This window comes from Argopecten irradians, chromosome 15 (genome assembly GCF_041381155.1).
Source record: "Argopecten irradians isolate NY chromosome 15, Ai_NY, whole genome shotgun sequence".
Lineage (NCBI taxonomy): Eukaryota > Metazoa > Mollusca > Bivalvia > Pectinida > Pectinidae > Argopecten > Argopecten irradians.
In genome coordinates, this window is record NC_091148.1 from 14,596,471 (window position 1) to 14,614,530 (window position 18,060).

General features: G+C 42.5%; 4 protein-coding genes across 4 annotated transcripts; all 4 read right to left on the reverse strand.

Moving 5' to 3' along the window:
- Window positions 1-226: 226 nt before the first annotated feature.
- LOC138308606 (ATP-dependent DNA helicase PIF1-like) lies at window positions 227-1,060 on the reverse strand. The gene has a single exon (XM_069249649.1). It carries the CDS (start codon window positions 1,058-1,060, stop codon window positions 227-229), a length of 834 nt encoding a protein of 277 aa, XP_069105750.1.
- A 4-nt stretch (window positions 1,061-1,064) lies between these two features.
- Window positions 1,065-2,672, reverse strand: LOC138308607 (uncharacterized). Its single transcript, XM_069249650.1, has one exon. It carries the CDS (start codon window positions 2,670-2,672, stop codon window positions 1,065-1,067), a length of 1,608 nt encoding a protein of 535 aa, XP_069105751.1.
- Window positions 2,673-6,388: 3,716 nt separating this feature from the next.
- LOC138308608 (pre-mRNA-splicing factor 38B-like) lies at window positions 6,389-10,425 on the reverse strand. Its single transcript, XM_069249651.1, has 6 exons — window positions 10,232-10,425; window positions 9,456-9,513; window positions 8,068-8,170; window positions 7,051-7,276; window positions 6,822-6,928; window positions 6,389-6,453 (listed from the first exon to the last, which is right to left on the reverse strand). The coding sequence occupies exons 1-6, from the start codon at window positions 10,423-10,425 to the stop codon at window positions 6,389-6,391; spliced, it is 753 nt and encodes a 250-aa protein (XP_069105752.1).
- Window positions 10,426-11,150: 725 nt separating this feature from the next.
- On the reverse strand, window positions 11,151-13,493 carry LOC138308609 (uncharacterized). Its single transcript, XM_069249653.1, has 5 exons — window positions 13,269-13,493; window positions 12,724-13,043; window positions 12,420-12,437; window positions 11,557-11,978; window positions 11,151-11,302 (listed from the first exon to the last, which is right to left on the reverse strand). The coding sequence occupies exons 1-5, from the start codon at window positions 13,491-13,493 to the stop codon at window positions 11,151-11,153; spliced, it is 1,137 nt and encodes a 378-aa protein (XP_069105754.1).
- Between the last annotated feature and the right edge of the window lie 4,567 nt (window positions 13,494-18,060).

The following is an 18,060-nucleotide window of genomic DNA, read 5'->3' on the forward strand; positions in this document are numbered from 1 at the left end:
CCTCCTATGATAGATGAAAAGTGAGACATCTGTAAGAAGTTCCTGATGATGGTCTGGACTTCCGAAGTTGGTGTCCTTGTCATGTTTTTGCCATGTTTCTGTTAATGCCAGAACATCACATGTGTTGATGTATGGATCCTTCTCGACATCCTGTTTGTGTTTTTGTCCTAAATTGTTTGCGTTGAAAAAGCAGATCCGTACATTATTAGTATCTTTGTTTGCCAGTTTATCGGAAGAAAAGATGGATGCTTTTTTCATTTCTTAGGCGAGTCATTTCTTCAGAAACGCTGTTATCTTTCTTAATAGCATCTGCATTGAAATCCAGGAGAAAAAGTCCCCTTAATGACGTTATGCGACTAAAGGCAACATAAGCCTGACCTTTTGTCCTTAGTCTTTTGAATGAAATGACAACATTATCCAGAGTCTGTCCTTGCACTTTGTGAATTGTACAAGCCCAACACAGAACGACAGGGAATTGTATGCGAGTGATTTCTGGAGATGTATCAGACCTTCCAGCATTTTGTTTTACTTCTACTGGGAGAATAGGAACACCATCTTTGTAGGATTGAAGTGATATCTTTGATGACTGACGAGCTAGTCTTCCAATATTTCTGTTGTCAAACTTCACGATGAGGGCCTTTGGCATTGGTGATGATTGTTCATTGTGCAGAATATCAAGGATAATTCCAGTAGCACCATTGACTAGTCCATCAGCTACATCAAGATTCTTAACCAACATTATCCTTGCGTTCTTGCAAAGTCTTAAATGGTGACAGAGACCTCCAACAACTTGAGAGCAGTCATAGTTTTTCAGCACCCTAGGGTATTTAGTAATAGCCACTATATCCACTTTTTCCTCAGGCTGTGCATTCAACAGTGATGAGTTGTGGGATTCAACATCTGCGCGAGTGGGGAAAATATGTAATGCTGTTTTGGGATAGTGCTCACTTGCTCTAGAAATTATCTTTGACTTCAGTACTTCAATGTCATCTGGAGAATGGTCAGCGGTGTGCAACCTACTCAGCATTTGCGCAAAATTGAAGTCTCCTTTCTGTCGCATAATTTCAGTTACACACACAAACACAAGCTAAAGTTGTTTTCCCACAACCCTGCAAGGAGTACTGACAATTCTTCAGAGTCCACTCGTTCGGAATCTGCCATTTCGGTGTCAACAGTTTGTGCTGTTGAACTGGTGGAAGCTGGTAAAAATCTCCTACTGCAAGGATACTAACACCTCCAAACAGTGTTCCACTTCCATCTGTTCCTTTAGCTTCTTGTAGGCGTTTGTGAATATGAGTAAACATGGTCCTCCCTACCATGGAAATTTCATCTATAACCAGTATTTTCAGTTGTGACATCGTAGTCCTAAATGTTGCCAGTAAAGAAGGATTGGATCTAAGTGAGTAGTACCTACCACGAGGTAGATGGAGGGCAGCATGGAGTGTAGTACCACCAATGTTATATGATGCTGTTCCTGTTGGGCTGGTCAACAAAATAACTGGACTATCTGGATTTTCACCAGGTTCCTGTAAAATACTTGAAGCCTGATGGTAAATTGCCTTAATGAGTTGACTCTTTCCTGTACCAGCACCACCTGTGACAAAGAGGTGAAAAGGAGGAGGTCTATGATCTTTGGTTGAAACTGTGTCCTTGCACCAATTAATAACATGATCAAAGACTGTCCTTTGCTTCTCATTCAAACTGTGGATGATGTCACGTAACTGGTCATCCTTTAAGGCATTTGGTTTTGTTGTAGCTGCAAGCATGACAGGTCTCCTAGATACTTCAATGTGCTTGCAATTTTTGTCGTTTTCTTCATTGATACATCTGACATCATCAGACATCCTCTGTTCATGCTCAGCATCCAATAAATCCCATGCATGCTGCGATGGCCCGTTTTCACTGAAGTTTTGTAATGCATCTGCAACCAACTCACTGTGACGTTCCATCTGATCCTTTGTTGCCATAACTGTTTCCTGCACTTTCTCAAACTTGTTCTCATATGGGAAATCACAGTCAGGATATTTCAGTTCATCTTCATTCCTCCAAGGAAGAAACAGCATTAATTGCTGATGGTAATTTTTTTCTGACTCTTTGTTGACAGAGAATACATGGTACATTGGTGTTGCAGGGCTTGTCCGTTTCTTCATTACAGATTCACCATCCATTAAAACAATTTTCTTTGGAAGCTCCAAGTCCAGACTTGCATCCTGATCTCGATTGCTGTCCTGAGGAGAAACTGTTTCATACCAAGTAGAAAACTCCCAAAGACATATATTTTCAAGTAACAGATGGGGAGGTCTCATTTGATATTTATCCACAATTCCAATAGAGAAGATACCAGTGTCATCATCTTCCAGTGAATCCAGCACTGGCTGGGGCTTGATAATTCCAATGCGGTCCTCTGGCAATTCTGTTGGTACCAAAACCATTTTTGTACTGCATCGCTTTAAGGGAATACTAAGAAGACGATAGGCTGCCTCTTGAGCACTGATTTCCCGATTGCTCAGGTACACATTCCCAACTTTTCTGAGTCTGACTTTTACATCTGCATCTCTTAGTTCCTTTGCTGCTTCCATCAGCATTTGAGACAATTCCCGTTCATCCTTTGTCACATATGAGGCGATGTAAGAAATGCAGGCATAAGGAACACAAACAAATTGAATATCCATGTTTGCTTTCCAGGTTTCCAAAATGATTTTGTTATAATTGTTAATATTCATAGCATTTGTGTTCCTTTTATGTACAACAGATTTTCCCGATTTTGAATAACTTAGAGCTTTATAATATTCCTGCTCCTGTACCTCGGCAAGTGCTAAAAGTTGTATCAAGGTAAGATCTTCCACGTTGACAGTATCATCAGCCAACACTGAATTGACTCTGGATAGTACATCCTTTGCATGAGTTCCAAAAACTGGGTCCTCTTCTCCATCTACTGGTTGTGAAATAAGAGTTCTATCACTGGGTGGTTTTGGATAATGAAATCGACAAAGATTCCCTTTTTAGCTCACCTGGCCCGAAGGGCCGGTGAGCTTATGTCATGGCGCGGCGTCCGTCGTCCGTCGTCCGTCGTCCGTCCGTCCGTCAACATTTCCTTTAAATCGCTACTAGTCATAGAGTTCTGCATGGATTGTAACCAAATTTGACCACAAGCATCCTTGGGGGAGGGGGAACAGAACTTGTATAAATTTTGGCTCTAACCCCCCGGGGGCAGGAGGGGCGGGGCCCAATAGGGGAAATAGAGGTAAATCCTTTAAATCGCTACTTGTCCTAGAGTTCTGCATATAATGTAACCAAATTTGGCCACAAACATCCTTGGGGGAAGGGGAACAGAACTTGTATAAATTTTGGCTCTGACCCCCCGGGGGCGGGGCCCAATAGGGGAAATTGAGGTAAATTCTTTAAATCGCTACTTGTCCTAGAGTTCTGCATGGATTGTAACCAAAATTAGCCACAAACATTCTTGGAGGAGGGGGAACAGAACTTGTATAAATTTTGGCTCTGACCCCCTGGGGGCAGGAGGGGCGGGGCCCAATAGGGAAAATAGAGGTAAATTCATTAAATCGCTACTTGTCCTAGAGTTCTGCATAGATTGTAACCAAAATTAGCCACAAACATCCTTGGGGGAAGGGGAACAGAACTTGTATAAATTTTGGCTCTGATCCCCCGGGGGCACGAGGGGCGGGGCCCAATAGGGGAAATAGAGGTAAATCCTTTAAATCGCCACTAGTCATAGAGTTCTGAATGGAATGTTACCAAATTTGGCCACAAACATCCTTGGAGGAAGGGGATCAGAACTTGTATAAATTTTGGCTCTGGTCCCCTGGGGGCAGGAGGGGCGGGGCCCAATAGGGGAAATAGAGGTAAATCCTATAAATCGCTACTAGTCATAGAGTTCTACATGAATTGTAACCAAATTTGGCCACAAATATCCTTTTTGGAAGCAAAACAGAACTTGTATAAATTTTGGCTCTGACCCCCCGGGGGCAGGAGGGGCGGGGCCCAATAGGGGAAATAGAGGTAAATTCTTTAAATTGCTACTAGTCATAGAGTTCTGAATGGAATGTAACCAAATTTGGCCACAAACATCCTTGGGGGAAGGGGATCAGAACTTGTATAAATTTTGTCTCTGGTCCCCCTGGGGCAGGAGGGGCGGGGCCCAATAGGGAAAATAGAGGTAAATTCTATTAATCGCTACTTGAGGTAAATCCTTTAAATCGCTACTTGTCATAGAGATCTGCACGTATTGTAACTAAATTTGGCCACAAAACACCCTGGGTGGAAGGGGAACAGAACTTGTATAAATTTTTGCTCTGACACCCTGGGGGCAGGAGAGGTGGGCCCAATAGAGGAAATAGAGGTAAATCCTTTGAATCGCTACTAGTCATAGATTTCTGCATGGAATGTAACCAAATTTGGCCACAAACATCCTTGGGGGAAGGGGAACAGAACTTGTATATAAATTTTGGCTCTGGCCCCCCGGGGGCAGGACGGGTGTGGCCCAATAGGGAAAATAGAGGTAAATTCTATTAATCGCTACTTGTCCTAGAGTTCTGCATGGATTGTAACTAAATTTGGCCACAAACATCCTTTGGGGAAGGGGAACAGAACTTGTCAAATAAATTTTGGCTCTGACCCCCCGGGGGCAGGAGGGGCGGGGCCCAATAGGGGAAATAGAGGTAAATCCTTTAAATCGCTACTTGTCATAGAGATCTGCACGTATTGTAACTAAATTTGGCCACAAACACCCTGGGTGGAAGGGGAACAGACCTTGTATAAATTTTTGCTCTGACACACTGGGGGCAGGAGAGGTGGGCCCAATAGAGGAAATAGAGGTAAATCCTTTGAATCGCTACTAGTCATAGATTTCTGCATGGAATGTAACCAAATTTGGCCTCAAACATCCTTGGGGGAAGGGGAACAGAACTTGTATAAATTTTGGCTCTAGCCCCCCGGGGGCAGGACGGGTGTGGCCCAATAGGGGAAATAAAGGTAAATCCTATAAATCGCTACTTGTCCTAAAGTTTTGCTTGGATTGTGACCAAATTTGGCCATAAACATCCTTGGGGGAAGGAGAACAGAACTTTGGCTCTGACCCCCTGGGGGCAGGAGGGGTGGGGCCAATAGGGGACTTAGAGGTTAATATTAACATTCCTTCAGAAAAGAAACAATGAACCTGTATTCAGAACATTACTTGGCATTACAAACCAGGTGAGCGATACAGGCCCTCTGGGCCTCTTGTTTGTTGCATGCCACTGAGTGGGTATGTTTCTGCTTACTCATAACTTCACTGTACAGTGTATCATCTTCAGGTGGAATATCACAAGTGATGTAACTATCTATCCAAGAACAAATTTCAGATTCTGATGATGAATTCAAATCTGGGCTATTTTCCACCCATAAAACTGCATGACAATGAGGAGACCCACGTAACTGAAACTCTGTTCTTTGGAAATAGTATGTGACTTTTCCTAGTGGTGCAGATGATGATTGAATAACATTTTTGAAAAATGATTGCAGACGGTGGTCAAATTGTCTGGCAGCAACCACAGGATTTTGCCTAAGCCATTTATATTTATCTTCGTATGACATTTTCTTGATGTCTTCTTCACTGAATACTATGCCATGCTGTAGTCCTATAGCTTGAATTGTTTGTGGCCATTCCAAATCTGCGCACGACAATGTAAGGAACCATGTGAAGACACCCTTTGCTCTTACCATTGCAAGGAGTTCATATTGTGCATGTTGCCAATATGAAGGAGAGCCTCTGACTTGCTGCAGGAACTGAAAGGCCTGGTCTTTTACAAATATGTCAGCAAGGAATTCAGGATCTCTTAGCTGTCCGACTGTGACTTCTTGCCGCCTGGCCTTACGGAGGGCTACATTAATTGAGGTTTGTATCTGTTCCTTTTCACAAACATTTAATGCATAAAACAAATAGGGTACAAATGATGCAAATCTGTTATCCAGGTTTGTAATTCTCTGAATAAAATACTTCTTTGCAGTTAGTTTTTGTTTTTCTTGACATCCTTTCATTATCCCCATACAATGAATGAAGACCATCAGGAAAAAGTTGGGGAAATGCTAATCATTCTGACTGCTTGTCTACAAATGGATCTAGTGGCATCTTTCCTTCTCCAGGAGCCATGGCGTACTCCTTTTGTGATGAAGCAATGGGATTTGTTGGATGCAGGCAAGTATCATATTGAACTCCTCTGACCTATTCTCTTGTGGATCCGTGTTTCACTGACTCAAACCCGATTGTTTTGTTCCCAGTACTTTCGAAATTTCACCGGCATTTTCCTACATATGTTGCTATGTTGTTCACAGTCTATCAGAGCTGGCCATGATGCTTTTGACTTCTCTAACGGGGTGGTTGTTCATGGATTCATTTCCACATCTGTAGAACATTGTTGTCCAATGTCTGTTGGCAGCTGATGTTGTTATCCAATCCTGTCAACAAATAAAGAAGTCCATAAATCACTGTCTATCTTCCAGCAAGCGTTTGTAACCATTCAGCTGTGACCTTGAATGTTTTTATTATAGTTCCATTTTTTTTCACAAGCAGCTTGTGAGAGCATTTATTACACATAATTCGGTCCGAATATTCTGATGCAGATGGTGTCCCCTTGTAAGATTGCCCTATCTTATTCAACTTTAAAGGGAATTATACCCGATTGATCAGGGGTCCTAGGAAGTGATGCACATACACTTTCAGTGTCAATTGGAACATTGACAAATGATCCCAATTATTCCCTTTTGACGTCCTCTTGGAAGGTTGAGCAGTTTGAAAAATATTATCCTTTGAGAAATGAGAATACTTTCCAATTCCCCTAAATCTTTCAACTCCTTAGGAATTTCCAGCAGTTTGAGGTTGTTTGAAGTAGCCATAGCCGGCATCTTACTTTTCACTAAACTTGTATGGCAACTTGTACAGATGTATCTCATATTGTCAAATGATAGCTTATCAGTCAAACACTCATGTAGAAGGGTTTCATCCTCATACTTGCTTTGCATGGACAACTTGTTCATCCAGTTGACTTCGCTTACTTTGTCTGCTTGTTGTGTTCTTGTTGCTTGATGCTTCCCTTTTTCTGTTCATCAAGTTGACTTCGCTTACTTTGTCTGCTTGTTGTGTCCTTGTGCTTGATGTTTTCCTTTTTCTGTTCATCAAGTTGACTTCGTTTCCTTTTCCTGTTCTCTGTTTCTGTTGAGCAGACATTTTCCCTTGTCTGTTCATCAAGCTGACTTCGTTTCCTCTTCCTGTTCTCGGTTTCTGTTGCGCAGATATTCATCCTTGTTTGTTCATCAAGTTGACTACGTTTAGTGCGTCTACTTGTTGTATTATTTTCCTTAATGTTTCGTTTCATCTCTTCCTTCAATTCACTCCTTTTTTGTTGGTGATTATATCTATCCTTTTGTCTGATTTTCCTTCACTTTCTTACTGTCAGGAATATGACTACGCTTGATTTTTCTAATATATGATTCGAAATTCTTCTTCGCAACTTGTTCAAATTCCACAGCAACTATTTCATAGAGAGTAGCATTTATGGTCTTTAGAAATACAGAGAGATGTTGGTTGAGTGTTTCAACACTATTAAATTTTCTAAACTACAGCACATCCTGAAGGCGAAGGAAACCCATGGGCATTTCTTGAGTGAGGATCAAATATATACACATTGTTACTTGAGGAATAAATATAGCACTTGCATATGCAACAGCATTTTCACTTAAAAGCATCAGAAATCCATACTTGAATTCGTTGATCAATGTATTTAAAGCAAGTTGAAAATTTGAAGATGAACATGTCAATCCTGACCACTCTTGAATAACAGACCATCTTATAATACTGGTTGTTGTACATTAATATTCCTTCAAGTTCCTTTATCATCAAATAGTCTTCATGATGAACCTTAGAAAGTTTTTTATAAAGTTTGTTTCCATTTTGAAGAAAATCGTCAAGAAGAGTTGGGCAGAGGTTGTGCGAGTCATGTGCAAACATGTGTACAAGGAATATACAGCAATTACATGTACATTGCTTTCCAGCATTTTCAAGAAAAATATCACTTCCTTGATGAATGTTCCCTAGGACCGACACTGGGGAGTTCTGCTGCCTGTGCATCTGGTCACTAAAGTAGGTAGCCAGCAAGCCTTGAGAAGAGGAGGTATCCTGGAAAGAAACAATGTTGCAACAGTCAAAAAGGTTTCTTATAATGTGTCTATAGAAAATGAAACTCTTCATTTTTGCAAGTCTATAGAAGTATACTTCTTTAACTAAATGATTTTAAATTCACATTAATACATGGTAATGTGTAAAATCTAGTCTTTGTCTCATCAATTTGTACTTGAACTTGGTCATTGGTCGATAAATATTTTGTAATTTTTCTACCAAATGTTTCCATTTTGCCTTACTGTTGGATAAAACAAATTTTTGTTTTAAAAAGTATTTTCTTCTCTTTCATTTGCACACATTTGTATTTACCTGCACTGCGCCAGGTCAGCGCCATACTTCCTGGTGATGTTATGACTATGTCCTATAGGACTTCCTGGTGTGGGGTGGGCAGTCAGAACCATCATCTGAAACTATATTTTTTTATATTTTATGTGTTACAATCAAAAGATGGAAACAGCCTGACAAATATATAAGCTTTTTCCTCAGGTAAATGTGGTCAGCCTTATCTTGTTCCCAAACATTTACTAAATATTTACATCAGGTAAGTCAATCAGAAATTGTAGAGTTAACATTTTTTTAAAGGGAAATGCTAAATTGAAATTTCTACTAATATTAACATTCAATGTTGTATTGAAACTCTTTAAATGGCTGACAGCATTACTTTATATAACTACAAACTAACATGTAATACAATATTATGTACATGTAATTATGTTTGTTTGTTTGATTAATTTACGTCCTATTAACAGCCAGGGTCATGTAAGGACGGCCTCCCATGTATGCTGTGTGTTGCGTGTATGTTTTGCGAGGTGAGTGTTTTGGGAGACTGCGGTATATTCATGTTGTGTCTTCTTGTATGTAGAGGAGGCAAGCTAGAGGAGAGAAGGAGGGGATCAAACTATTATGGGAGAGAGGAGAGAGGGAAGGAGAAGGAGTGTAGAGGAGGTCACGGCGAGACGCGGTCTCTTGACGCGCTCGCGCACTAGCTTTTGCGTTATCCCCACCACTCCTTCTCCTCCCCGTTCTTTCGTTGCCTTCACTTATCTCTCTCCTCTCTTTCTTGTCCTGCTCTTCTTGCTATGCTCCTCGCCCTCATTGCGCTGCCGGCTCCCTACGCCCGCTCGTGACTTCGTTATTGCTCCCCTTTCATCTCTCTTCTTTAGCTTAGCCTCGTTCTTTCTCGTCACTCTTTGCTCTTGTCAACTTTACGTCTGCCCGTCATTTTCCTCCATGCCTCCCACTCACTTCTTCTCTTGGCTGCTCTCTCACTACTTTTTTTTACCCTCTCCTTCTTCTCTTCAGCGCCGGCTCGCAGTCCTTCCGCTTTTTCTTCGTCATTTCTCCTCGGTCATACCAAAACAATCCCCTTTTTTTCTCCCTTCTCCTCGTCCCCACTTACCTGCTTCTTCTATTCTTCCTTTACTATATACCCTTCGCTTCACTTTCTCAGCTCTTCTTTCTTTTCACTCTCTCTTTTGTCTTCACTCGCCCTTCTTCAGTTCGATTACTCTCTACTACTTCCTTTTCTGCTTTCTCCATCTCTTGTCCGTCTTCTCAGTCCTCGCGCCACCTGAATTCATCGCTCTCTTTACTGCGCCCTCTCTCCTTACCTCGCCTCTCATATGCTTGCTTTTTTTTCTATTTTCTCCCTCCACTCTGCTCTTGCTCCTACACTTCTCTCCCCTCTCCGCTCCGCCTTTTTCATTTTTCACCCCTCTTCGTCCCCTTCCACTCCGCTTCCATTACTCGCTGCCTTTGCTTCTCCTGTACATCTCCTTCCTCCTCTACCATACCCACTATACTCTCCTTCTCTCTTTACCCTTCTTTTCACCCTCAACCCTCCTCTCGTCTTCGGTTTAGCTTTCTAGTGCTCTCTTCTTTCCCCTCCTACGGCCTTGCTGCTGCTTCTTCTTGTTCTTCCCGACTCCTCTGCTCTTTTCCCCTCCTACTCTATCTTTATCTCTTACTTCCTCACTGCCGCCGCTCCTTCCTTCCTCTCTTTTCTGCCTCTCTCTTTTCCTTTCTCTCTTCGCTGTTTTTCCGCTCTTTCTTCCTCACGCTCCTCGCCGTTTCTTTCCCTGCTTCTCTTGCTTAACACATATTCTCTCCACTCCCTGCTTCCTTCGCTTGTATCTGTTACTGCTCCTTGTTCCCGTCTCCTCCCTTCGAGACCCCTCCTGCCTTTGTTCTTTGCTCCTCATTTTCTTCTCCTCACTCTCCTTCGTCTGTCTTACCTGTGGACGTCTCGACATTCTGCCGCCCACCTTTTCCCATCAGTTTCTCCTCTGTTCCTTCCCTGCGTTATCTCTCTACATTTCTTACTCTCTCCTTGCCCTTACTTCTTCTCTACCATTCTGTAGCTCTTCATTCCTCTTTTCTCTCCTGGATTCGGCTTTCTTCTTCTCCTCAACTCTTTTCTCTTGTACCCCGCTCTCCCTCTGACTAGTCCCTCTTTTCCATGCTTCCCTTCTCGCTCTTAGCCTTTTTACACTTCTTCTCGCTCACTTCGTCTGTCTCTAGTTTTCCTGTTCTTGATACTCCCATTCTCTCCTCGTCGTCTCTTTTTGTCTTCCTCCTTTTTGTCCTCTCTTCTCCTACCCTTGGTGTTCTCCTTCGTTTCTTTTCTTTTCTTCCGCTTTCTATCGGTCGCTTCTTCCAATACTCTCTTGCCTCTTTCTGTGCGCCTCCCACTGCTTCTTGCCCATTCATTCTGCGCGACATCTCACCCGCGCGTCCTTCCTTTTCTCTAATTCCCTCGTTCGTCCTTTCTCTCCCATCTGCTCAACTCTCTCACTCTCTCTCTTAACTACTAATTCTTTTCCTTTTCTTTCTGACTACGTTCCTCCCTACCATCTACTCCCTTACGCTCTTTTACTTTTTCCGTTACGTCTTTCTTCCACCATTTTCTTTTCCCTCTCCGGTTCTCTTTCTTTTCGATCTGTTCTCTTCCTCTCTTTACTTCTTCGTTTTCTTTTCTCTAACTCTCCTCTGCTTCTTCCTTCTCGCTCCTCTTCCTTTCCTCCTGTCTTTCCTCTTTCTCGTCTCTTTCCTTTGTTCTTCTCTTCTCCTTATTCTTTCTTATCGTGCGGTCTCTCTTCTCTCTCTCTCTTTCTCGACTCTTCCTTTGCCCTCTTCATCCCCTTCTCATCTCCACCCTTCCTTCACTGGACGCCTCCCCTTACTCGACGCGTCTCCACGTTTCTTTCTCCATATTACTCCTTCCTGTTACGCTTTTACTATAGCACGCTGCTCTCTTCTCTTCGTTATCTCGTTCTCTTTTCCTCTATTTGTTCTTCCTATTCGTTCGGTCCTTCGCGTGTTATTTCGTTTCTTTTACTTCACTTCTAACTCCCTCGCGTCTTTACCTTGGCTTCTTCCTTTACCTCTCTCGGTCCTTCCTTCTCTCTCTTCCCTGGTGTACGGCCCTGCTTCTCTCGACCTCTCTCTCCTATCTTCGGTGTTACTGCGCTTCATGCTCTTCTTACTTGCCATACTAACGTCGGCTTCTTTCTCCTCCTCCTCCGTTTCAAGTTTCCCTCTCCGTCTCCTTTCTCGTCGATCTCTTCCTACTTCGACTCCCTCCTTGTGTCGTCTTCTCTCCCTGCGGCTCGTTCCTTCAGGTCTTCGTTCGCCTCTTGCTCGTTTCTTGTGCTCTGTTCTTGGTCGGTTATACACTTGTCCTCTTTGTCTCCTCGTCTCGCTTTTGTTCTCACGTCTCTCCTCTACTCCTTTTTCTCTCTGCCGCTTTCCTCTGTCTTTTTCTTTTCTCTCATCTCTATACCTTCTTCGTTCTTTCTCTCCCGTACTTTCTTTTTATCGATTCCCTCTTTCTATGTCTCTTCCCCCTTTACTTTCTCTTCTCTCTCCTCCTCCCGTCTCCCTCTGCTCTCTCTTTCTCCTTTTCTGTTTCTTGTTCTTCCCGCTTTTCGCTTCTGTCTTCTTTATTCGTTTCCTTACTTCTCTCTCCTCTCTACCTCCACCTCTTCTGCTCCTTTCGCTCCTTGCCTTGCTCATTTCTTTAGACTCTTCGCATCTTTTCTGACTCTTTCACTACCTCTGCTCCTGCTCTCTTCTCTCTCCCATCTGCTTTGTCTGCCTACTTCTTCCATATTCTACTTCTCTGTCTTTCTCCTCCTCTTACTCCCTCCTACCATTTCATCATGTGTGTACCCCAATCCCTTCTTCCGACCTCTCCTCCTTCCTACTATTCTTCCTTACCTCGCTGTCCTTTCTCTTCCCGTCCTACTCTCTCTGTCTGTCTACGCTTCTCTTATCTTAACTTCTTCTTCGCTGTGCTCCCGGCTTCTCTCGCCTCTCCTACCTTCTCACTCCTCTTCCTCCTCTTCTCCCTATCCTCTCTCTTCTAGTCACAGGCGGTAGTCGCCGTCTCTGTCCCTTTTTCTCACGTCCACTCCCATCTGAGCTCTTCGGTCCTGTCTATCGGCGCACCTGCACTCGACGGGTCGTGCTCGGACATCCTTTACCTTTCCCGTCCCCCGCTTCTAGTCCTCTCCGTCTAGGTCTTCATCTCTTTCTTGCTTTCGGTCTACGCGCGTTGCATGTCTTTCTCTTTTCTTTCGTCTTCTACTTTCAGTCGCATCACTTCGCCACTCCCTTCTACACTCGTTCTCCTTCTTGCTTCTTCTCTTTTTCCGCGCGTCCGCTCTTCTCCTACTTCTCTCTTTTTCTCAAGGCTTCGTTCTTCTCCCTCACCCCTCGGCTCTGTGCTTTCTTTTCTCCTGTCACGGCTATCGTCCTTCCCGCTATCGCGTTTCCTTCCTTCTCTCCTCTTTTCGTTCACCCTTGTTTCTTCTCCTCCGTCGGTTCTCCTTGCCACCCTATCTGTTCTCGCTTTTTCATGCGCTCTCTCCTAGCTCTTTTTGTATTATTTACTTTCTTCTCTCCCTCTGCCTTCTCTGCTTCGGGTGCGTCTGCTGTTACATTACGCCTTTACCTTTCTCTTTTCTTCTCTTTTGACGTCTGGCTCCAATTACGCCCTTTCCCTTCTCCTTTCTTCCTTCTTATCTGTCCTTCACCTTTGCCTCTCTCTACTCTATTTGTCCTTTTCTCTACCGTGCTGCCTCTTTTATTCTACGGCACTCGTCTCATCCTCCTTTCCATAATCTCTCTCATCCCCGTATGTTACTCTTATCCTTTCGAGGTTAAGATTTTTCTCCTTTAGTCTTGCTTGCTTTTCTATTCTTTCTCCTCCTTCTTTCGATCTCTTTACTTCACGCTCTTCTCCTTCTCTGTTCCTCTCTCCTCCTTTCCTCCGCTCTCTTCTTCTCTTCCCCCTTGCTTCTCTTAATCTGCTCTGCATCTTTCTCTTTTACTTCTTTTCATCTACAATCCCTCCTACTCCTCCTCCGTCCCTTCTTCGTGCTTTTGCGCTCTCCCTAACTTCTCCTTCGCTACTTTTCCGTTTCTCACGCTCACTTTTCTCTTTACCTACCCGCTTCTCGCTACTCTCTGCTCTTACTCACCTATCTCTTTTATCTTTCTTCACTTCTGCGTTCTTACCTTTTTCTTGCTCTCTGTTCTTCGCTTTGCTCCTTTCTTTTCTTCTCCTCTCTTTCCTTGATCTACTCGTTCTCTTGTCCTCTGTTCATCTCACCCTCTTCTCTCTACTCTCCTTACTCTCCTCTCCGCAGATCGGCTCCTCCTTCATCGCCTCTCCTCTCTCCCTTTCCTCCCCTTCTGCATTTGCTCAGTGTCTCATCCTCTCTCTCTCCGCGTTCATCTCTTCTCACCTTCCTTCATCTCTCTCCTTTCCTTCTCTGCTTTCCAGGCTTCTCTTTGCTCTCCTCTGTCTCTTTTCATTCTTCTTGCCGTCATCCGCGTTTCTTGCTTTCCACTTTTCTCCTGTCTCTTCCCTCTCTTACACTCCCATCCCTGGCTTCTCTTTCTTCCTTCCCTCGCGCAATCTCTGTCTATGCCTTTCGTTCGCTCGATCCTTTGCATTTCCTTTTCGTCCTTCCTCTGGCCTCTGCCTCTTTCTCCAACTCATCTCTACTCCTTTTTGTCTGCTCTCTTTCTCATCAGCCTTTACCTTTCTTCCTTGCTACTCACTCTCACTTCTATAATTTTCCTTTACTTCCTCTCTCTCTCTTCTCCTGCTGTTGCTTCTTTCAGTTTGGATTTTGTGTGATGTTATGAAGTTTGATATAGACGCTTCTCGTCAGTGTCCGGCGGTTTGCCACTCTCTCGTAGTCTCTGTCATTGCTGTTCGTACTTCTTTTCTTTGCGATCCTCTACTCGTTTTTCTCATCCTTCATTCTCACGGTTCTTTTTGCTTTCTTTTTCTCTCGCTTTCATTTTTCCCTGTCTCATCGCTCCTCTCCTCTACTCTCCTTCGCTTGTACTTATCTCCCTTACCGTACGCCCATTCACTTCGCTGTCCTTTTCTACTTGCTTTCTCTCAATCGGTTTCGTCTGCCTTGCTGCTCTTGATCTCTTTGTATTTCCCCGCTTGCCTTCGGTCTCTTCTCCTCTCTACTCCTCTTCTTATTCCTCCTTACTCTCACGTGTCCTTCTCTTCTTCTCCTACTATCTCTCGCTCTACTTCATCTGCCTCTTCACATCTCTCCCTCTGGTAGTGACCCTACCTGACTTAGTTTCACTTTCTCCTTCTCATCTACTACTTCTTTGCTCTTTTCTCTGCATTCCTTCTCCTAACGGCTTTCTGTCTTCTCTCTTCTTATCTCTCGCTTCCTTTCCACTCAACTCTCTTCTCCTTTCATCCACTTCGCTGTGTTTCTACCTCCGTGTTGCTCTTCACCACGGTTTCGTCTCCCTTCCCTCTAAGTTTCTACTCCATTCTCGTTGTCTCCTCGCGTGTCGCTGTCTCTTAACCTGCTTGCTTCTTCTCGCCTTCCTTCGACGTTCAACTTGTTATTTATGACCCGTACACTCTTCTCTCTTCTTCTACCTTCCCTTCCTGTCGTCCTTCATCTCGTCGCCTTCTCTCTGCCTTATTCTTGCATTCTTCTCCGCCATGACTCTGCCATCTTCTTTCTTACACGCCTTTGGGAATAAGAGGTTTTTCTGCATCTGCCCTCTCTTACCTTTCGCTTCACGTACCCGCGTCGCATCCTGTACTCTCGGTTGGACTTCTCCTGCTTGCTTCGTCTTCTCTCTCTTTTATACTACGTCAGTCTGCCTCGCTCTTACCGTCGTCTACGCTACCTGTCTCCCCTTCTATCTCTTTTTTACTCTTTTCTCTTGCAATCTTCATGATTCCCGAAAGCCCAAACAAACACTTCACACACCCTGCCTCCATACCAACATATATCATGCTAATGCCCCAAACAGATATCCCCCCTAGCCCAACACCACCCATCAGACACCACCCAACCAAAGAATTCCATAACCACACTTCACCCTCATACATACCGCAAGAGGCAGACCCAACTACTTACAAATTTGTGCTGAAATGCCAAACTCTGAGACACCATACGAATGCCCAGCTTTCAATATATCAAACACAACCCAACACCCAACCCGGAAAGCAAATACACCGACATAAACCAGTTCACTAGTATCTAATGTATATACACGCGCGAATTGCCCAATGAATCAAATAAGCTAAAACTCACGGAAACGTCTGTAACAATCACAGTTGGCTGAAACTTACTATTACGTACACCATCAGATTGGCAATATACAATAGTACCAATTAAAAAAAAACACGATACACACAATACACAGGTTTAACTGTATAATAACTGACAGTCATTTTGATAGAAGAAAACATTTCCAAAGTAATCAATGTTCTGGCAAAATGTTTCTATTCCCTCTCCTCATCAACTTTTGTGTGATGGATGCTGCAGGAACACTTCTTTTGGAAGATGAGCTGGCTGAGCTGGCTGAGCTGGCTGATGGCTCATCATCAGCCATGTCATCATGTTTTCCTCTTTTTTGAAGGAGTGGAAGTTGCAAATGGATCCTCCAACTCCATTCCAAAAAACTCATTAAGTGTTTCCTGAGAAGAATTCAATTCTTCCACCTTCTTGTGTAGTTCCCCCATATTTCTTTTTGACTGCGGAAGTTGCTTTGATAGCAGATTGTTGAATTTGATTAAATCCTTTATTTTATCATCCTTTTTTTTCAGTGTGTTTCCTGTATATGTGTTCTGAAGGTGCTTCAGCTCCTCAGTAACTTGGCAGTTTATTTTCAACACTTCGTCAGTGAGTTTGTTTTTCCCCCATCATTTCTCCCTTTTCAAATTTAGTGTGAATGCCAACCAATGCATCCATTAGAAGCTGAACTTTATTAGTATTCTCCATCATCTGCAATAAAAGGTAAATATTTAAGCTGTTGTTGTGATCCTTCAGCCATGATATAAGCATGTGTCAGGCAACGGTTGTATTTGAGTGGATTCAAGGTGAAATTCATAATATATGAAGCAGGCTAATGAGAAGCACTAATACTATATATTAAAGTAAGCAATGATCATATTAATGCTATACTGTATTGTAGACCAACCCTCTTTCCAATGCTTTTTTACAGCTACCATGTTTGGGTTTAGCAAACAGCTACCCTAACTCAGACAATTGTAAAGAGGGTTGAAGTTTAGTGCAAAGAGCAAATACTTAAAATTCAGTGCATAAAGCAGGATGAAGGTGTAGCTAATATGACACACGCTAGTTTATGGTTATATCATGTTACCGACACCACCACTAGGAGGCGGATGTGTGAAAGCTTATGATGCTAAATTGTTAGTTACATACATGAAAAAAGTATATTATTATCTAACTGCATAATGTATTACAAGACTGCCATAGTGCAATTTAGAATTACAAACCTTACATATAAGCTTTCACAGGTGTCAAGGAAGTTACCTTAAACTGATTAGGAATGATATGTAGGTGACTTTTGAACACATGAATACAGTGAAATGATATGCATGAATATGGCAAAATGATTGCATTATGGCGTTAAAATACTTCCATACTCTAATCCCCATAGTCAATGTATTTGTAAATATGATGAATATGGGGTGAAATGATTACAAGGTAATTTTGTACATGCATGCATCAGCAAATGAAAAAAAATGTGTTTTTAAATACTTACCATAAAGAGCTAACACAGCATTTGAAATCAACACGTCTGCAATCTGGTAACAACTCGATGTTTTGAATTTATTGTAATATCCAAATCCAAGAATGACTGATTTTGCAGCCTTTTTTTGATTCTAATCATATCATGATATCCATTTTGATTCAAATCAAATTGACTTTAATTATATACAATTAAGTTCCAATGAATATTTTTATTTATTATGTCATAACAAATTGTTAATAAGTCCAAAAATGGAAAATGTGTCCACAACCTTTGATGAAGTGACCCCATAATCTTACCTTTGGTCAGTCAAAACTTGGTGTCATTATAAATGTTGTAGCAAAAATGTTCATGAGAAAATAATTTTTTTAAATTTGACCTTGACCTTTGACTTAGTAACCCTGGCCCATGACCTTACCTTTGGACAGTCAACTCCTTGTTTAATTCTGAACAACTTTGCATCATAATGTTATAACAAAATGTTTATCAGTTAAGAGCAACAACATGTGTGATTTTTTTAAATGTTAAAATCCAAGATGGCCGATTTTTTAATTTAATTTCAACCTGAAAAATTACCAAGCAGATCTAGGATGGATGGGGAATCATCATGTAAAATATGAAGAAAATACTCCACTCCCTTCCATCATTAATGTGCAAAAGAAAAAAAACGGACAGACGGACGGACGGACAGACAGGGGCCCTAACTAGTACATGTATAAGTACTACTGAACCGATATGTTCAGTACCTAAACACGCACCTCGCACAACATACACGCAACACACCGCATGCATGGGAGGCCGTCCTTACATGACCATAACTGTTAATA